The sequence below is a fragment of the Anneissia japonica genome, unplaced genomic scaffold (assembly GCF_011630105.1).
Source record: "Anneissia japonica isolate Jap-2015-1 unplaced genomic scaffold, ASM1163010v1 scaffold9668_len1562885_cov226, whole genome shotgun sequence".
Classification (NCBI taxonomy): Eukaryota; Metazoa; Echinodermata; class Crinoidea; order Comatulida; family Comatulidae; genus Anneissia; species Anneissia japonica.
The window spans coordinates 1,385,633-1,405,402 of NW_022711326.1; the positions used below are offsets into that span (position 1 = coordinate 1,385,633).

At 33.5% G+C, this 19,770-nt stretch overlaps 1 protein-coding gene across 1 annotated transcript in view; it reads right to left on the minus strand.

Moving 5' to 3' along the window:
- Positions 1–14,475, minus strand: part of LOC117107373 (ral GTPase-activating protein subunit alpha-1-like) — a 45,954-nt gene extending 31,479 nt beyond the window's left edge. Inside the window, 17 exon segments of the mRNA XM_033249032.1 lie at positions 34–372; positions 717–818; positions 1,287–1,415; positions 1,537–1,885; positions 2,261–2,383; positions 2,822–2,930; positions 3,060–3,133; positions 3,372–3,584; positions 5,129–5,281; positions 5,768–5,839; positions 7,906–8,158; positions 8,832–8,949; positions 9,628–9,766; positions 9,963–10,075; positions 10,417–10,606; positions 12,606–12,649; positions 14,418–14,475. Of these exon segments, the coding sequence (XP_033104923.1) occupies positions 34–372; positions 717–818; positions 1,287–1,415; positions 1,537–1,885; positions 2,261–2,383; positions 2,822–2,930; positions 3,060–3,133; positions 3,372–3,584; positions 5,129–5,281; positions 5,768–5,839; positions 7,906–8,158; positions 8,832–8,949; positions 9,628–9,766; positions 9,963–10,075; positions 10,417–10,579 (2,449 nt within the window). The 5' untranslated portion in view covers positions 10,580–10,606; positions 12,606–12,649; positions 14,418–14,475.
- Positions 14,476–19,770: the final 5,295 nt, after the last annotated feature.

Consider the following 19,770-nt stretch of genomic DNA (forward strand, 5'->3'; position numbering starts at 1 on the left):
CAAGATGTCATTTTAATCTTGCAGTAAACGTACCATCTTCACCATCGCTGTCATCATTATCTTCATCTTCATTACTACCTCTCCTTAAAAGCCTCCTGCTCTTGAACTCTGCATTGACTTGGTCTTCCAACGAAACTGAATCATTCATTGGTGACACAGGAGTGAAGGAGCTAAGCAACGATATTGAGTGACTAGAAATAGAACATGTATGCATTATAGGAGCCTGGGGGTCAAGTACGTCAGACAGACTTGTGGGTGTCAGCCGACAGCTTTCAGTGTTACTTGGATCAGTGATCTCTGAACTGGCTAAGCTCAACCCGTCTTCATTGGCATTTCTTCCTTGGTACGTAACATCCTCATTTATTGCTTCACCTATATCAGAAGTAAAGAGAGTAGATGGATGCTATGTTTACAATGATTTAGACATCAATCAATCAACAAATGAATTAATCAATAAATCAATTAATAAATCAAGCAATAAATCAACCAATTAAAGTAATCAAACAAGCAATCAATCAATTCACTGAAACATAAACTTTATCACACTCTTTTGTTAAAATGTATTTTGAATCAACCACATATAAAAACAGAGACAGTTAACATGTCCCTTTCTCGATCTACCAACTGTATACCTTACATAACATAAGAATTAAGTATTTATCTATTGACATAATGAAGACAAAATTGATGATAATGTAATGAGAATATATACTCACAGTCTTGACAAGAAGTCTGATCATCTGTGCTTTCATCAAATGTACATATTTCACTTTCTGTATATGCTTTCCTCATTGCATTTGTCTTAAAAACATTGGTTTCTGAAAAACAAAATTATATCAAATCATTAAACTAATAAAAACACTAAATTTATAATCAAGAAATTTCTGAGGAACTCAAGTAAAGTAAAGCAAGCAACATTCTGGCTACTGCAAGGCCAGTCCGCATGTGACATGCCTAAATATGGTCATGTTGACATGAAATTATGGCCATATATAGGCACATCATGACTATATATGGGCATACGATACTTTTTATTAAAGAAAATGTGATAGTGTAGACAGAGCTTGAGGAGTAGAATGAGAGACTGCATGGGGACGAATCTCATTTAGTCATCGTTTAGACATATCCTATTAAAAATTTCATGTCTTTCCACATTTCCTGGAATTATGCCTTATCAAAATCTTATCAAACGTTGATAAATCTAACAGATAAAATCTTGTAGTGTTGGACTGTCAATAAAGGTCATAAGCATGAATATTCATGACCCAGTAGAACCACATTCTCACCTTGTAAACGAAGTATATCTGTTAGCTGATGAACATCCCCCGTACTACTGCTGCGGATCAGTTTCCCTTTATCAACATTGTTGTCTTCTGGAAACGATCGCTGACGTTGCACACCTTTCCGCCTTTCATCTAAACAATAAAAAGATGGCATTAATCATACAATATTATATGAAAGTTAGGAAATAATATCATGCTCATAATAAAAAAAGCTTGTATTCATACATTTTGTACTCAAAATTTTAAAGTATACCTTCAGATTCTTTAAGCTTTGTAAGGATTTCAACGGCTTCTTTTTTTGACGCAATATTCATCCGCTGCATCCTACTGTTCCTTGATACATTGAGGTCATCATGACTTGAAACTGTTAACACCCTACTACGTGTGTGCTCAGGACTTTTGACAGGGGGTGGGGAAGAACTACTCCAGCCTTCTTGTGAGAATGTTCTTTCGTGCTTTCCCCGGTCCTTCACAGTCGAGGACGATATACGGTGGCGTAGTTTTTTTTCTTTTTGTTCACTGAGTTTGTCCAGAGGTAGATCTTTAAGGTCCAGGCCGTATACTTGCTTTGCTAAAATTCTTGTCAATGTTCCCATAGTTTTCTTTAAAATATGAAAAAGAAATCAAGTCAAATTTTCAGGTAAAATAAACTCAAACTACATTAAACATGTTTAGAGTTTTTAATTTTAAACTTAGGTAAACATTTCATTTATAGAGTAGCTGATGATATGGATATGAATCAGTTACATGGTTAGTATGACCACAAAAAGAGCATTATGGGTATATGTTTCTTTTGTGGAAGAGATTGTAACATGTTATAAGGCAGTGTTTAAATTTGCGCCTAATTTAAAACACAAAAATAAGATAACTTAAATGTCTTTACATCTCAAGCATTTGATTTTAAACACTAGCAAAAAACAAAACATAAAATAATTACATAATATTCAATGCACAATAGATTAACTTGATAGACTTACCGCCCATTCCTCAACTAGCTCTTTCCAATTAGTCAGAGATGATAAGATACGTAACAATTCATTCCACAACTCAAGAGGAACTTTAACAACTAAGTTCGCTTTGATCCATGTAACAATTAAAGTCTATAAAATGGAGTCAAAATAATATTAATACAGTACTATGAATTGCAATTGTTGGAATTGCAATAAAGGGCAGTGAATTATAAGTTATGCTTATATATAAGATTGCCAATTTCTTTAATGAAACTACAGATACTAAATATAGAAATTAACTACCAGTCCAGCCTATCGAATAACACTTTCTGATTAGTCAGTTGTTAGGTTTCATTGACTCAAAAGTCCATTCTATTGTGGGCGCAAAATTTAATTGCTTAACAAAACAACCACAAAGTAATGCAAATAAATGAACTTGAAACAAACCCTTTTAATGACAATTAATAATATGGATATAATAATAAGTGGGAGAATATTACATGGTACAACTGAGTGAATGTATTAGTGCTCCACCTTGATCAACCCAATTACTCCAACAACCGACTCTTTTAACGTAAAGATACTAACCTGAAACAACACCTGTGCCAGCTGGGTTGCTAGCATTAATTTTGCTTTGGTGTTGGTACTTCCAAGGATACTTTCTGTAACCTTCAGTAAGACTTTAAGTAGTTGTTCTCTGTAAGAATATTAGAAAAAAATATTGTATATAATAGATAGAACAATTTTGATTGTACAATTTCCAATGAAATTTAATATAACACCAATTTGAGCCATTTGCCTATTGAGTGATAGTTATGTTACTTACACAGTTTCCTGTTCCATCTTCACATACATGACGATGTGACGAAATACACCAAGCACACGTTTACAAATATCAATCTATTTAAAAAAGAATAATTTCTGTCACAATTGTTATACTGCCCTCAATTGTTTCATAAAAGCTATAATAGAGTTGGTCTACAAAAACAAATGCTACCCTAATGTTATAGATTAAAATTATCACTGATAAGAATACTTATTTATAAATTACTACCCTTAGTCATAAAGTTCAAAAGACTTGAAAAAAACACCTTTTAACATAATAAGCGAGTTCGAAAATTAAAAACACTTTTCTTACATGATCTTTTAAAACTTTTTCTTCAGGGTCTGGCTCGAGTAAAAAGGTATTGGCAGAATTGGTTATAAAGATTTGTAGCGTTGGCTGAAGGCCTGCTTCTAAGCCAGACTTCTCTTCTTGTGCTCTGTAAGTCACTGCACTTAGGTACGATTCAGAGCGTTTCGTCTTTGCAATATTCTTAAGGAGCTTATTTGGTGCTGGTGTATTAAGATTCTAAAAATATAAAGAGTATAACATCATTTATAATTTTTTGGCATCTTGGTACTCAAACACTTTATTATTTGGAAATTAGTGTCAATTGATCGGCAATCTTACAAAAATCCTCTTGAGACTAAAGCCTTATTTACATTGGCTTAAATTTGAAGACGAAACAAGATACACTGATCTTGGATAAAGCTAAGAATCCATTTGTCAGGTTGTGGTTGCGGCTCCGGTTGCATTTACAATGTCTTTAAAGTGATTCCATGCATGTGCGCTTTTAAAGGGTGTTTTGCACCGATTCACCACACCGCAGGGCGGGCTGTTATCAAAACGGATGAATCACTCTGTAGAACGATTAACATAAGCGCATGCGGTTACAGAGACGTTACACAACTGCATTAAATGAATCACTCTCTTTTTACTGTACTCATGCGAATAAGCGTCCGGGCGCTTAAAATATTTTTGGCTCTTCTTGAGGGGCGCTTATTCAAATGGGGCTCTTATGAAAACAGAGTGGAAACTGAGGGGCGCTTATGGAAATAGATGAAAATTGCAGGGGTGCTTATAGGCCCCTTATGGGAAATTGAAAAATTCAAAGGGCACTTTTTTTAATCGAAGATAAACAAATGGTTTTGGTGAAGAAAACGTAATCGTTGAGAGAGTATGGCTTATGACAAGAATGTTGGGGGCATTTACACAACAGCAGATAAAATTAGTGGTGGTGTTGGTGGTGGTGGGAAGCGTGTTGACCATGGTCATCTGCCAATTCAGATTAGCAGGATCATTGCAGGGTTTCTTGCTTTAAGAGTGATGAGGTAAGTTTATTTTTGTTGACTGAAAATGGCCATACAGTATTTTAATTTTTAGATATTAAATACTGTGTAGTTCTAAATCCCAAAAGGGTAAAATAAAAGAACGGGATTCTTAAAGATGCATCAAAATCGAAAACCATGTTAAACTTAATGGAGACTGACAGACCGACAATGCTAAGATAGATGCGATTAGTTGATGCAGAAAATTAAGTTGGTGATGTAATATACTGTACTGTACGATTGAATTTTTTTAGGAATCGAGGGGCGCTTATTCAAAATTGAGGGGCCGCTTACTCAAACGGGGCGCTTAAGACAATTTTTATGGTAGGAGAAGCGCTTATTCAAAAGGTGACGGGGCGCTTATTCACGTGGATACGGTATATCGAATAAAACGCACTGCACCGCAAACGTAGCTGCAATCGCAATCTAACAAATGAATTCCTAGCTTTAATCTTAGCAGTTCGCACTAGAATTTAAATAAACAGTAGATTTTACTGAGACTGGTGATAAATGATTGATTGTACAACTTTTGCATGCCTGGATAATCTAAGTTGTTAGAATATAAATAAAATGTAAATAGAGCGGCATTCACATTGGATCTGACTAAAAATTCGGACAGCGTTTCTGATGCACTGAACGTCAGCTGTTCAGTGGACTTTCAGATCCAAAAATTCGGATTCGGTGTGAATTAATCTTAAGAACTAAATGTGTCTTCTTATAATCCTCAAACTGTCAATTGTTTACCTCTTCAAATTCAGGTATTAATCCTTCAACTTTATCTGTTGGGCTATCAATATGTTCATCAGCAACATCAGCTGTACTCTCAGACCGTGGTGAAAATTGAATCTCTGGCGGTTTTTTCAAAAACACTGGCATATTCTCCGTGCCACTGGTAGACTAAATACAAAAACAAACAATAGAATAAATACATTTGAAACCATAAATGTGTAAATGTTGTCTGTGATGTCATATGACCTCAAGTTGTGGATTGTCTATTACTTTGGCTATGTTCTCACACGGCTGCTAACGGTTAGCAGGATCCGAATCCTGCTAACCGTTAGTTGCCGTGCGTCCATACGAGAAAATCCCGATCTGGATACCAAAAATATGATGATCGAATCACTGGCCAATAAGAAACTGGAAATTGTAAACGCGTACATGTGATTGGTTAATGATAGAAACGCGCTCAACTTGCTAACCGATAGCTCTTGCTAACCGTAATCGGATACTGCTAACGGTTAGCGCTAACTGATCGGGCGTTCTCACGCAGACGCTAACGGTTAGCTCCCGATCCGGATACTAGGGCTCTCGTGAGAACAAGGCTTTTGTTTATTCTTCATACAACGAAAAATCTAATAATTGAGGTAGGTTTTGAAATTTCACCTGAATCCATTCTTGGTAGACCTTGAGAGACCGCTTTACAGCTTGGGATTCAGACATTGGCAAAAGAAATCCCTAAAAAAGAACATTGAAAATAATAAACTTGATAATATTAACAGCAATAATAGTGAAGATAATATTACAAGTAATAATATTTAACAATTAACATAAACAATATAAATATATGAATAACAACAGTGTTCTCCAAAGAATGAGGGTCAAGCATCATGGTACCTGGACTAAAACAGGCCAGCAGCATCATAACAGAACGTAAATTTTACATACATGTCAAACCAAGGAAATTGGTTGTTCGTAAAACAGATTTGTTTGTACAATATTCATTTTTAATAGGCAAAGGCCTACGTACCATTTTGTGTGAATCGTTTTGTCTTTCTTGTCTACCTATTCATTTGGAGTAGGCTAGCCACTTTCTAGCACTGGGCAGGTCATCCCTAGGCCTAGCTAGATAGCTAAAACAAACATCGGCCACGTAGGCTGCCTAGATTGACTAACACTTATTTAAACTTACTTGTCTTCATTGTACAGTATTATATTCAAATTATCATTATCAAAAAACAACCAAGTTCAACATAGGGCCTAATTGTTTAAACACAAAAGCAATCGCGTTGTGACTTCGCAGTTAAGAAGTACTGTACATGTAGTGAGAAAAATCCAGATAGATCGTTCTGGACATGAGCATGGGCATGCATGGGCAGTTTTGAAGCAAACAGTTTGTGTGAATCAAGCTAACGATCGTGTTTTTAAATGAAAGTGACATTTCTCAAGGTAAAGATAATGCAAAAATGAACGCAAAAAGATCAAGCACGAGGTTGGGCTAATAAGGAGCGGTTGGCGCACCGGTTGTGGCTTGGACTCCCAACCTTGAGGTCAGGGGTTCGAAACTTTGGCTGTGCAAATCGCTTGTGTCCTTGGGCAAGGCACTTTATCTACAGTTGCCTCTCTCCACCCAGGAGTACAAGTGGGTACCTGGTAGGTTCCAACACAACCTGCGCTGATTACTAGCTACAATTTATGGAATGATAATATAATTTCATTTACTAATTTAATTTTGTGTTCAATGTGTTCCATATGTGTTTGATCCAATGACCGGGGTAGTAATGTGAAGCGCTTAGAGGCCTTGTAAAGGCATGAAGCGCTATATAAGAACGACATATTATTATTATTATAAACCAACACCATAAAATAGCATTGTTTTGTGTTAAAAAATATTTTCACACTCACTCTTCTTTAAACTAGGATACATATACAGCAATGTTGATTTTGAATTATATTAATTGATGATATTTTAAAGCGTCACGGAAGACGCATCAAGCATCACGGCCAGCTTAGGAGTGTCACAGGGAAGTCCGAAGCGTCACGGTACCATGATGCTTTAAGGGCCTGGAGAGAACACTGAACAACAAAAACAGCATCGGCAACAGGACTAGCAGAAACTGCAGCAGCAACAGCACCAACAACAGTAGCAACAGCAGTAGCAACAGCACCAACAACAGTAATAACAGTATTAGTAACAGCAATAGCAACAGCACCAACAACAGTAATAACAGTATTAGCAACAGCAGTAGCAACAGCACCAACAACAGTAATAACAGTATTAGTAACAGCAGTAGCAACAGCACCAACAACAGTAATAACAGTATTAGTAACAGCAGTAGCGACAGTAATAACAGTATTAGCAACAGCAGTAGCAACAGCACCAACAACAGTAATAACAGTATTAGAAACAGCAGTAGCAACAGCACCAACAACAGTAATAACAGTATTAGAAACAGCAGTAGCAACAATAGCAGTCACAACAAAATATAAATATAATTAAAATAATATTTAAAAAAAATATATAAACAAAAGAGTATTGCTAATTATTGATAAAAACAATAATATTTATAATATATAATACTGTAAATGAAGAAATAAGCACTGTGGCAATGTCCAACTGCACCTATTCAAAATCAATGGAATGTTAAAATTATACCATGTACTTATTCATTTACAGTAATGATTCTATTAGCAATAATATTGATGATAATAATAATGATAATTTCTTTCTATTGTCTTAACTGCTTTAATTAATTGTACAGTAATCCAAATCGAATACAAGCAATAAAAAAATCTCAATTTACCTGTCGTAAAATCTCATGAACAAAATTGATATTTTCTCTATTGGAGTAGAGAACTTCCCGTACAACTGCCTTATCCTTGTCAGAGACAACATCCTCTAGTTGGGTATTGGCATTAGAGGGCGCAGTTGCCTGCTTGCTGTTGGTTGTTACAGCATTGTGTCCTAGTATTTCTGGTAATTCTTGACTAATGGATACTGTAAGAGACCTGTCAAGTGTGTTTCCTTTGTCTTTGATGACCTCTGGTTGTGGAGATCTAAAAAAGGAAAATTGTTTACTAAAAATAATATTTATTAAAAATTCGAAAAAAACTGTCCAAGAAGAAACAGTGGGCCAAGGGCCCAACACAGAAGTTTTACCCTTCACTTTGAACCAAAAATTTGGTCAAGTCTGTGGGATGAACGTTCATTTTCATTAATTTCTTTAATTCATATATAAATATTCATATAACAAAAAAAAATTAAAAGAAAAAGAAGAGGGAAATATATACACTGTATATTCCTCAAAATTAAAAAGAAAATATTTACAAATTACTAGTAAAATAGCTTACACCATCACTGATGAATTTGTCATTTACACCCATGGTCCAGAAAATGCACAATTATATTATTACTATTTCATATATTAAAAATTTTTTTAAATAATTTTATCAACTACTAATACTGCACTAGTCAAAATTGACAGTTGGTGAGGTATGTTGCCAATTGGAGGGGTTATCAACTTCCTATAGTGGGCATAGAGGTCCTGTCACAATACTGACCCTGCCTACCTAGGCACACTGGGTAGTTCAGCCCAGGGCCTAGATGTAACAATTCACACTTTGATTTGTCACCTAAGTTCTATAACTGGCAAGTCACTCGCTGTTGAATGAGAAATAAATAAAATAATAAGTAAATGTTATGTTTTTTTAAAAGAATGTCAATACTTACTGTACTTTTTCTTTCTTATTGGCTATAAACATAACAAGCCACCTGACCACACTCACTTTACAATGCGTTATTTGGCTACTGGAAACATTTGGCTGGATCTTACGTGTGCCTGGAATGTCTGTCAAGATTAAAGTAATTCCAATTATCATCAAAAGAATTTAAAGAATCAAATCAAATTTTTTATTCATCAATAATTTCTATAAAATCATATAACAAATGCATGGATTGATAAAGATGATGAAATGGACATCCAAGAAACTCCAGGGAGCTTGTAAATAGGAGGCCCATCAAACTAATTACTTTAGTTTGAATAATTTTAAGGTTAACCTAAAAAAAAAAGAAATGGCTGGTTCTTATGTGAAAGTAGCAAAAATTATAATAATATGATAATGAACACCATAAATATGGTAATTATGAAGACAATTATGATAATAATGATGGTATTAAAAATAACATAATATAATGAAAGTAATTAAATATATTGATAATGATTGTAATACTAAAACAAAATATATACATGTATGCATTCATATATATTCACCTTGGCCTAATAATGAAAGTACAGTAGCAATAATTATAATAAAATGATAATGAACCCAATAAAGATGGAGATTATGAAGATAATTATGATAATAATAATGATGGTAGTAAAAATAACATAAATAAAATATATTGATAATGATTGTAATACTAAAAACAAATATATACTTGTATGCATTCATAATTATTAATAATTGATTCATAATAAAGATTACATTGCACGAGTATTTAAGGATTGAGGTTTTACGTAGCTTACCAAGAATTGGTGAGTACAGACTGGTAATGTGGGAGAACTCAGAGAAAACATGGGGTAAATAAAATTTCTTAAAATTGTCCAATAAAAATACAAAACATTTTCTTGGTTGATCAGGATCGTTCCATTGAAGCTTGCTTACCTGAAGAGATAAAGGAAATCCACCATTAAACTCTTCATTTTCAAAGGGATATTGGGATTAATTCTTAAAAATTACAGTACATTTCAAGACATTGGCAAATAAATAGCTGAATTTCCTGGATTACAAAAAATCAATAATATTGATGAATAATTATTAAATGCATAATTTCTATGAGCTGTTCAAGTTGTGAACTCACTTGAGCCACACTGTATTGAAGAAGCTCATCAAACATGATCTGAGAGAGGTTCACAATAGTGTCTCCTGTTTGTGTTGGTAAGATTGGAAAAATTTCCACTTCATTGATCGGATCTATAAATAGACATATGCAAAAAAAAAATCAGTAAAAACTATTTAAATATGTAAGTATAGTATATAATAGTATTACATTCAGAATCTAATGTTTATGACATTTCTTTTGCTTACGGTCACTGAAGTACTTCTAGATAGTAAAATTAATTTTTTTTAAATGTAATTAATGTGGAATTATTTAGTGAAAAAATAATAAATATTCAATATATAAATCTATGAATTTATAATGTGTATTAAACAGTTGTCTCAATGTTTTCCCTCATGGAAGCTTCAGAAAGCAACAAACCAAGTAGCAATATGTGATTATTATTTTTCAAATATAATAAAAAGGAGTAACTTACACATATCAATACCCATTTGTTGTGACTTAGTGTTTTGTGTCATTATGCCTTCAAGATCACTTCCTTGCACTCCATGAGGTACAGGGAAGCCAGGTATTAACGTAGCATAGATCAGGTAGCACTCCTCATCAGCTGAATCTTGTAGGGCTTGGAACCAAAGCATGAACAATTTCAACCCCTCAATCCGAACCTATAAAGAACATTATTTATGATATGTTATTTAATCAACCATCGATTTATATAATCCAAATGAGGACAAGAAAAAAATAATATGGGATAATTAAAGGGAGTTTTTTAAAGATCAAATTATCAATTCTGTATTGTTATTGTTATTATGATCACATTAGTCAAGGACTACCGTACTCGCCTGAAAAAAGTGCTTACGTTTCCGGATGTCCTTTATTAATCTTTTTTTTCATTCAAAAGGTACCCCTTGAATTTTCCAAGTTCCCATTTAGAACCCCCCAAATTCATCTATTTCCATGAGCGCCCCCTCAATTTCCACTCTGTTTTCATAAGCGCCATTTGAACATTAAGCGCCCCGTTTGAATAAGCGCACCTCAAAATTCACAAAAAATATTTTAAGCGCCCGGTCGCTTATTCGTGCGAGTACAGCACTTCGGCACTTTTAAATTTATTTATATTACATATTTGAATATGTATTGGAACCAAAATTAACGATTGCAAGGCACTTTGCTTTTTAACAACAAAGCTCCGAGTTCCATTCCTTAAAATTTCAATACCTGGAATGACCTCTCCTTCCCTACCCTATGCCACACTAATTATTATTTTTTAAGTATTGAAAAACAAGGAGAGCGGAAATGGAATGGAACTGGGGACCAAGGGTGAAGTTCAGTGTGCGCATGCACACACACACACACACACACACAGTGGCTACACACATAGTGGCTACCACTAGGCAACTATGCTACACTTCTCTCACGCTGTTCTGATAAATGAAAGACACATAGTTTATTTGATAGATAAATTCTTAAGTCCTGTCCAGACTATCAAATTTTGTTTGACAAAAACATGCCTAAATATGGTCATGATGACATCACATCATGACCGTATATAGGCACATCATGATTATATATGAGCATACAACAGTTTTTTGTCAAAGAAAATTTGATAGTCTGGATAGAGCTTAAAGCTCTGCCAGACTATCAAATTTTCTTTGTCAAAAAACTGTTGTATAAGATACAAGATACTTTTATTGTCACTTATTGAAAAAAGTCACAAGTAAAATTCTTTTTCCTGATGCTTATACACGTAATGAATATAAATATAAATACAAAAAAAATAGTCATGATATATACTGCCGTGATTCGGAAAAACGCATTATATCCATTTTTGAGAATTTTGGCTTAGGGGCATCCTATGGATGTAATTAATGTATCATGTGAATTGATCATATACCCCAAAAAATGTTTATAAATATGAAATTAATATGAGAGTTAAGCATTATATCCATCTACCAAAGCAAAAAAATCTGGAAGAGTGCATTATATCCACCAAGCATTGAAGAGTGAGCAATCAACCAATCACAGAAGATAATGATGCATATTTAATTAGTTACCTAGCTGGTGGAAGGGCATAATAGGGTATAATAGCAAGTTTGTTTTTGATCAGAGTACAATTAATAAAGGAAAAATGCATTGTTCTTCATCTTTTAAAGAATAAGTTGCAATATGACCATGACCAAATTGTGGCCATAATATAAATTCTAGTCTGTAATATTAATAATTATTATTATAACTAAGACTATTCAACAAACAAAATAAAATACATACATATCAAACTTAAGAATGTTTTACTTAGACTTTCCATTTAAGACAATGCTTGGAATTTAGATATAATATCTATGCTAAATTTACATTTAAAATATTTAGCTATATTTAAATGAGTACACTTCCTTATAATTTAAACAGAAATTTATAGATGGGCCTGAAGAAGTGTATTTAGAAGTTGGGTATTTATTTTTTGTTTATTAAATTGAAAGGCGGGTATTCTTCATAGTGAATTTAAATAAACTGATTATTTATGTTGCAAACAAAGCACCTGTCTAGGCACAGACCCTGTCTCTTATACACATCTAGATGTGTATAAGAGACAGGTTCTTTAGATGGTTACTTGAGTGCACTATATATTATTATATGCAAATGGTATACAGTACTATGCCTGCTTACCTTCACTGTGTTGCCCACATGAAGTAACTTCTTCAATATTCGTCCTACAATCAAAATTCAAAATCGTGTAAGGCAATCTCAATAATAGAAGGCAGAATGCTCATAATGTTGCTATAAGGCAGCTGATACTGGCCATGGATTAGTAGGGTTTAAAGAAAGATAGTCAATGTGAAAAAAAGAAGGAGTTGAACATATTGAATTACTTTGTATCATTTTACATTAATGTATATTGAGTTGGCAATGGTGTGAAAGGCTTTCCTCATCAATATTTATAGAATAGAAAAGTAATGTAGAAGGGAAAAAACTTAAATGAATTAAGTGCACAATTAAATGGATACCAAAAAGCCACATTTTCTGAAATGCCTCAAAGCATGAAGACCCTGTTGGAAATTTTTGAAGGAAATATTATGTTTATATGCATTTCATAACTATGTACACATTATCAAATGACAATACTGGTGTATTAATACATTCTCATTCCCATGGCAAAATCATATTGAATATGATTTATGATTTTAATAGGTGCAAAGATTTGGAATGAACTAAATGACGATCTAAAAAATTGCAAAAACATTTCCTTATTTAAAAAACATATTATGGCAATTTTGTAAAGAATTTGTATTTTTTTTTAAATGAAACTATTATTGTATTTTCTCTGCTAGTGTAAACTTTCTATTTTATCAAATTCAGTAGTTAGTAGTATTAGTTATTCAATTAGTTATTAGTGATAAGCATAAGTGAATATCAAAAACAGTAGTTAAGTTTGTGTACTATATTTAATTTTAATTTTACAAAGTGTTGTAGTTATTATTTTTGTATACTGTAAAATTTGTGCCTTATACACGGCCTTGCAGAAAAACAACTGCTAGTTGAGCCAAGTTTCCGTGTTGAAATAAAGCTTATTATTATTATTAATATCAATATTTTTTTGTCATAGAGAACTTGATAGTTTTAACTAAAACATTTATTCTTGTCTGGTCTCTCGGCCTCTCCCATACATCACTTTGTATGGAGGGTAGGCAAAACCAATTCTTTATAGGTGGTGGAATTGACTATGCCAATTTTTTTTCTTAGCACAGTGACATTATATCCTGCCACCAATTATAAATCTCCATATACACTATCAGGTTGTATGTGACAAATATGTGTGATTTCCCATATATTGGCATTATGGTATCATACCACATCCATATATGGGCATTTGGTATCATATCGCATCCATATATGTAGGTAAATCACAGGTATTGACCATGTAGAGCATTATAGTATGAACAGAGCTAAAGATAACATGCACTGGTGATATTAATTTAACAGGAAATTCAGATAAGCAATAGAACTTTGAACCCTGAGCTACTAATTAGTGATGCAATAATGGTCTCTATTCATTAGTCCAAAGCCCAGTAATTTTGAATGAAACTAACATTTTGTTATTTTTGGCCAATTAGCGCAACCGCTAAAAATGAAATGTATGAATGAAAAAAGAAAAAAAAATTTCAGAAAAAATATACCGCTGCCTTAAAATCTCCAAAAATAAGATAAATTACTTCCTAATTATATAAATTTCAAGCATTTAACCATCCCATTACTACACTGTTTACATTCACCGATAAAATTTTATTTTTATTTGCTCCTCCATCTGGACAACTATTTGCCCTTCTCTGACTATCTTCAAGAAAATAAGTTCACAAAAGAAGGTATAAAAAAAGTCTTGTCTAGGGCACTAATGCAATATTATGCACCTATGCTATTAAATAATGGTCTATATTCATTAGTTCTAAGGACAATAATGCAATATTATGTTGACATACTCACCTATGCTATTGAACTGCCACCTCTGATGAATCAGATCGGGAACAAACAGTAAAATTTTCTAAAAAAAACACATTAATCATTATAATAGACTTTTTAGGTAGGAAATATTCTGCTCTCATACTGTAATAAAGTTATGAGAGTGATTTTGGATATTGGAATGGTGAGTTGCTTTCAAATCCTATGTAATTATTTTCTGTAAGCATCCACACCCCAAGTATTACTCAATCTGATGTTTGTTCATTTAAATTAAATATTCAACAATCCTTTGTATCATCCTTAAAATGAGATTTTTGCTGAAACAATTCATTTAATTTATTAAACTATAATAATTTTAAAAACTCAAACAATTTTAACTTGGAACCAGATGAATCTATTCAATATTAATTTGATTATAATCTTAATTTGTTGGGATACTGTACAATGGAAGTGTTTAGATATAATTCCAGTTCTACGTTTGTGGTACAACAGTATGTCCAGAGGCTCTGTGTACAGTAAAGTGTAGTCAAGTGGCCAAGCAGTAAGACAGGGGTACTTTGAGACACCAGGGAGCAAGCAGTAAGACAGGGGTACTTTGAGACACCAGGGAGCAAGCAGTAAGATAGGGGTACTTTGAGACACCAGGGAGCAAGCAGTAAGACAGGGGTACTTTGAGACACCAGGGAGCAAGCAGTAAGACAGGGGTACTTTGAGACACCAGGGAGCAAGCAGTAAGACAGGGGTACTTTGAGACACCAGGGAGCAAGCAGTAAGACAGGGGTACTTTGAGACACCAGGGGGCTTCTGATTGCACGACCACGGTAGGACGTAGAAAGTATGACATCAGTAAGTCATCTGTGCATACGAGAATGTTAAGTTCTCCTCGTTGCGTGGATTCTAAAACGTAATTTGGCAAAATTTAAGTATGCGGAGAACGATGGATGCCTAGTACTGTAGGACGGTCGCAATGAACACCTCTGGGTCATATCTACTATAAACAACCCAGTGGTATAAACTGGTGTTAAAACACAAACAAACGTTAATTCCTTTAATGCATAACATTAAAGATGCAGTTTCATAACCATTTGAAGAAATTTAAAAGTCACACTTCAATAACTATTAAGACAGTAAACATCTGGATCGCTCCAATTTGTGAATGGCTATGCCAAATAGATGCAAACTAAAAATATGTGCTGTTCTTTGGAATAATACAGTTGAAATGCACAACTATTAAGGAAATAAAACAGCTAATCAATCAAGCAATGTTGTTTTTATCATGTACACCAGCAGTTAACATAAAAGCCTTTGTCAATATTTAATCAAGTAATGAAGACTTCCTTTATGATTCAGATTTTAAAACCTTGGGTAAAAAATATATTTGATTTTAATACCTCCTTGATTTTACATTACTTTCCAATACTTAAATAAATCAAATGTTATGTTTATTATTGATTTCTAAAATTTGCGAGACTGATTTTATTCATTAAATAAGATTAAATATCTTAAAACATGCATACAAGGATTTTTTTACTGTTTGATACAGTAAAAGATATTTATAGTGCCTACAATCTGAAACTTCCTCTTTCTGTCACACTGTATCTAGGTCATTTTGTCCATGTTTACTGCCTTCAAACTATGTTTATTAATGTTTGTATCATTGCAGTTTCCTTCATTTTTTTTATATTTCAATCTTCATTGTATTCTGTTTGATCTGTTGCCTGAAAGAAGCATACACTAACATAGTCTGAATGTATTATGTGTCTCTGCTGATACAGAATACCCAGCTTAAGTGCTCTCAACAATACAGTAGAACCTCGTTTTTACGTACCCCAGTTATACGAACCCTTGGTTTTACGTACGCCTCGTATCAACGATGACGTCATCATAAAACCCGAAAATATTCAAAACAAACGGCCCTTTTCAGAGCAACCATAAGTAAAAAGACAATAACAATAAACTATAACAATAAACAAACCATAATGCAACATATTTTCATTAAACAGCAACATTGATTAAGTCTAATACCGGGTTGTTATAATCTAAAATCATGTGAACTGAGTGAGATGAACAACTACCGATGGTGCTCAAAATAATTGCTTTCCTCCTTAGCTTCGTGTAGCAAACCATGGAAAAACTTGTCTGGTCGAAAATATAAAGTGATGAATTAATATACTAGACACATGGTTTTATTTGAACACTTTATTATGACATCGTAATGTGATGAATAAAAACACTAAACACATGGTTTTATTCGTAGGCCTAGAGGCTAGGTCTAGCCTAGCTAGGTAACATCGTTCGTTTATACATATGTATATTGAGCGTTACGTATGTATTAGGTCAAAGGTTTCCACAAATTTAACCCAACCTCTATTTTACAAATCCCCCGATTTACGTACGCCCTCCGGTCCCGTACCGTACGTAAAATCGAGGTTCTACTGTACTGACAAAATATCTCCAATTTATTCTGTAAACTATTACCTGATTTACACTAGATGATTTTGTGCGTGTGCTAAATGTAAACTAATACCTGATTCACACTAGATGATTTAATGTGTGTGTTAAATGTAAACTAATACCTGATTCACACTAGATGATTTAGTGTGTGTGCTAAATGTAAACTAATACCTGATTCACACTAGATGATTTAGTGTGTGTGCTAAATGTAAACTAATACCTGATTCACACTAGATGATTTAGTGTGTGTGCTAAACGTAAACTAATACCTGATTCACACTAGATGATTTAGTGTGTGTGCTAAATGTAAACTAATACCTGATTCACACTAGATGATTTAGAGTGTGTGCTAAATGTAAACTAATACCCGATTCACACTAGATGATTTAGTGTGTGTGCTAAATGTAAACTAATACCTGATTCACACTTGATGATTTAGTGTGTGTGCTAAACGTAAAGTAATACCTGATTCACACTAGATGATTTAGCGTGTGTGCTAAATGTAAACTAATACCTGATTCACACTAGATGATTTAGTGTGTGTGCTAAATGTAAACTAATACCCGATTCACACTAGATGATTTAGTGTGTGTGCTAAATGTAAACTAATACCTGATTCACACTAGATGATTTAGTGTGTGTGCTAAACGTAAACTAATACCTGATTCACACTAGATGATTTAGTGTGTGTGCTAAACGTAAACTAATACCTGATTCACACTAGATGATTTAGTGTGTGTGCTAAATGTAATCTAATACCTGATTCACACTAGATGATTTAGTGTGTGTGCTAAATGTAAACTAATACCTGATTCACACTAGATGATTTAGCGTGTGTGCTAAATGTAAACTAATACCTGATTCACACTGGTTGATTTAGCGTGTGTGCTAAATGTAAACTAATACCTGATTCACACTAGATGATTTAATGTGTGTGCTTAAACGTTCCTGAGATATTCCTACCAAGATACTATAGATGATAAATTAAATTCTACCTAAAAAGGCAAATACAATTGAATGCAGAAGTGAAGATACACGCCACAGTAAAATATAACAATAGCACCCCAGTACTACTGTATGTGCATATATGGGGAATGTTACATGTATAGGTCTCTGCGATGTCTGTTTAGGATATTCACAAGACGCATAATTTTACACATATATGCATCCACATGTATAATTCTAAAATTTTCCATACTGTAGCATAGGAAGCTTGTAACAGTTTTTATTGTGTAAATCAGGTACAGTATACAGTAAAACTGCAGCACAACAGCCTATATTATAGTAATATTTAATATTATCTCCAAATGAAGAAATTGAATGCTCGATAAAATTTAAAAACTTGCATATAAAAATACATTTAAATATAATGATCTTATTAGATTGGCAGAGATGAGATTAATTATAATAGATTATTAATTACAACCTTCAAACCCCTACCTCAAATATATACAAAACAGAGTCCAATTCTTCCCTTTGAGCTCGGTGGGCTTTTTGTCGGAGGGTGGTTTCAACAGCAATTAAGTTCTCGTAGAAGATATGATAAACATGCGAATAGTACTGTTCAAAAAAAGCTTTCGCTTCAGTATTGTCAGAGTTTTCTACAAAACAAAGTGAGAAAATTATGAGAAGCAAGCAAGATTCATAATAATAATAATAATAATAATATAAATTTTTTTCTCCCTGATGAATAGTTTTTTTCAGATCCTTTATCAAGTTGTACTTGCACCAACTGTAAACCCCAAAATTGCCTGAATTTTATGAGCGCCACAGGTATTCACCTCCACCCCTTACCCTAACCCTCTGTCAAACAGCTTTCTCTACAATATCATAGAATTGATTATTAAATTTATTAACTCTTCAAAATTAACACACTAGTACAAGTAGTGTACTGTAGTAACACTGGCACAGGTCTTGTTTTGTTTTTTTTTCCCAGCACTTTTCATTTGGTTCCACAAAACCGATCTCAGCAGACATGCACCAATTGCACTTTGACTGATGATAGATTCTGTCTACTACCAACAAAGAATTAGTATTTTAATTTCACGGATAATTATCAAAAACTAGCTCAAATTTGTTCAGAAAATCGCTCGGAAAATAGGTGTGCACAGAATAGTAATAATAATAAAACAGCTATTATGATGCACCATATAATCTAGCATGTTGTTCCGAGGCGCAGTGACTCTTGACTACTGAATAATGCATTGGTTATTTATACAGTATTAAGTTTAAGTCAAGGCCTAATTTTCTGAAGAATATGCGCGAAAAAGTTGGCCTTTACTTTCCGAAATGCACGAACAGATTTCTAGGCCTAATTTTAAAAAGTAAGGCCTATTTTCCTAGTGATTTTCGGCAAAAATTTGAGCTAGTTTTTGAGGCATCATCCACGCAATAAAAAAACTTTACAGTACGGGACCAGACTGTAAATTAAGGCGTACGCAGGGTATATATCCTCCACACAAAAAGTTGGTCACAGTTCGACAGTCTCGAGGCAAAACAGCGTAATTGACATTTTTGTCGATTTTTAGATAATATCATTTGGTAGTACATTAAACACGTCTGAATTACCTGTGAAAATTTCAGGTCTCAACAATGAGTCGTTTCGGAGATAGCACCACCTACTGTATTTTTAAGCACAAAACTTAAAATCTAGTGGTTTTCCGTGGCAAAACAACGTAACTACAAGATTACGGGGCAAAACAACGTATCTACGATGAAGATACATTGTTATGCTTTGGAATGGTATTCAACATTTTTTTGAGCTGATAAAGTTTGGCAAGGCGAAATAAACTGGTTATTGGTGTTTTCATATTAATAATTATCTTAACAGCAACGTATGAACAAGCTAGATAATGCATATGATTGCCCTAAATGTGATAAATTCCAAAAATATGTCGCACTTCCAACAATACCAATCCTGACA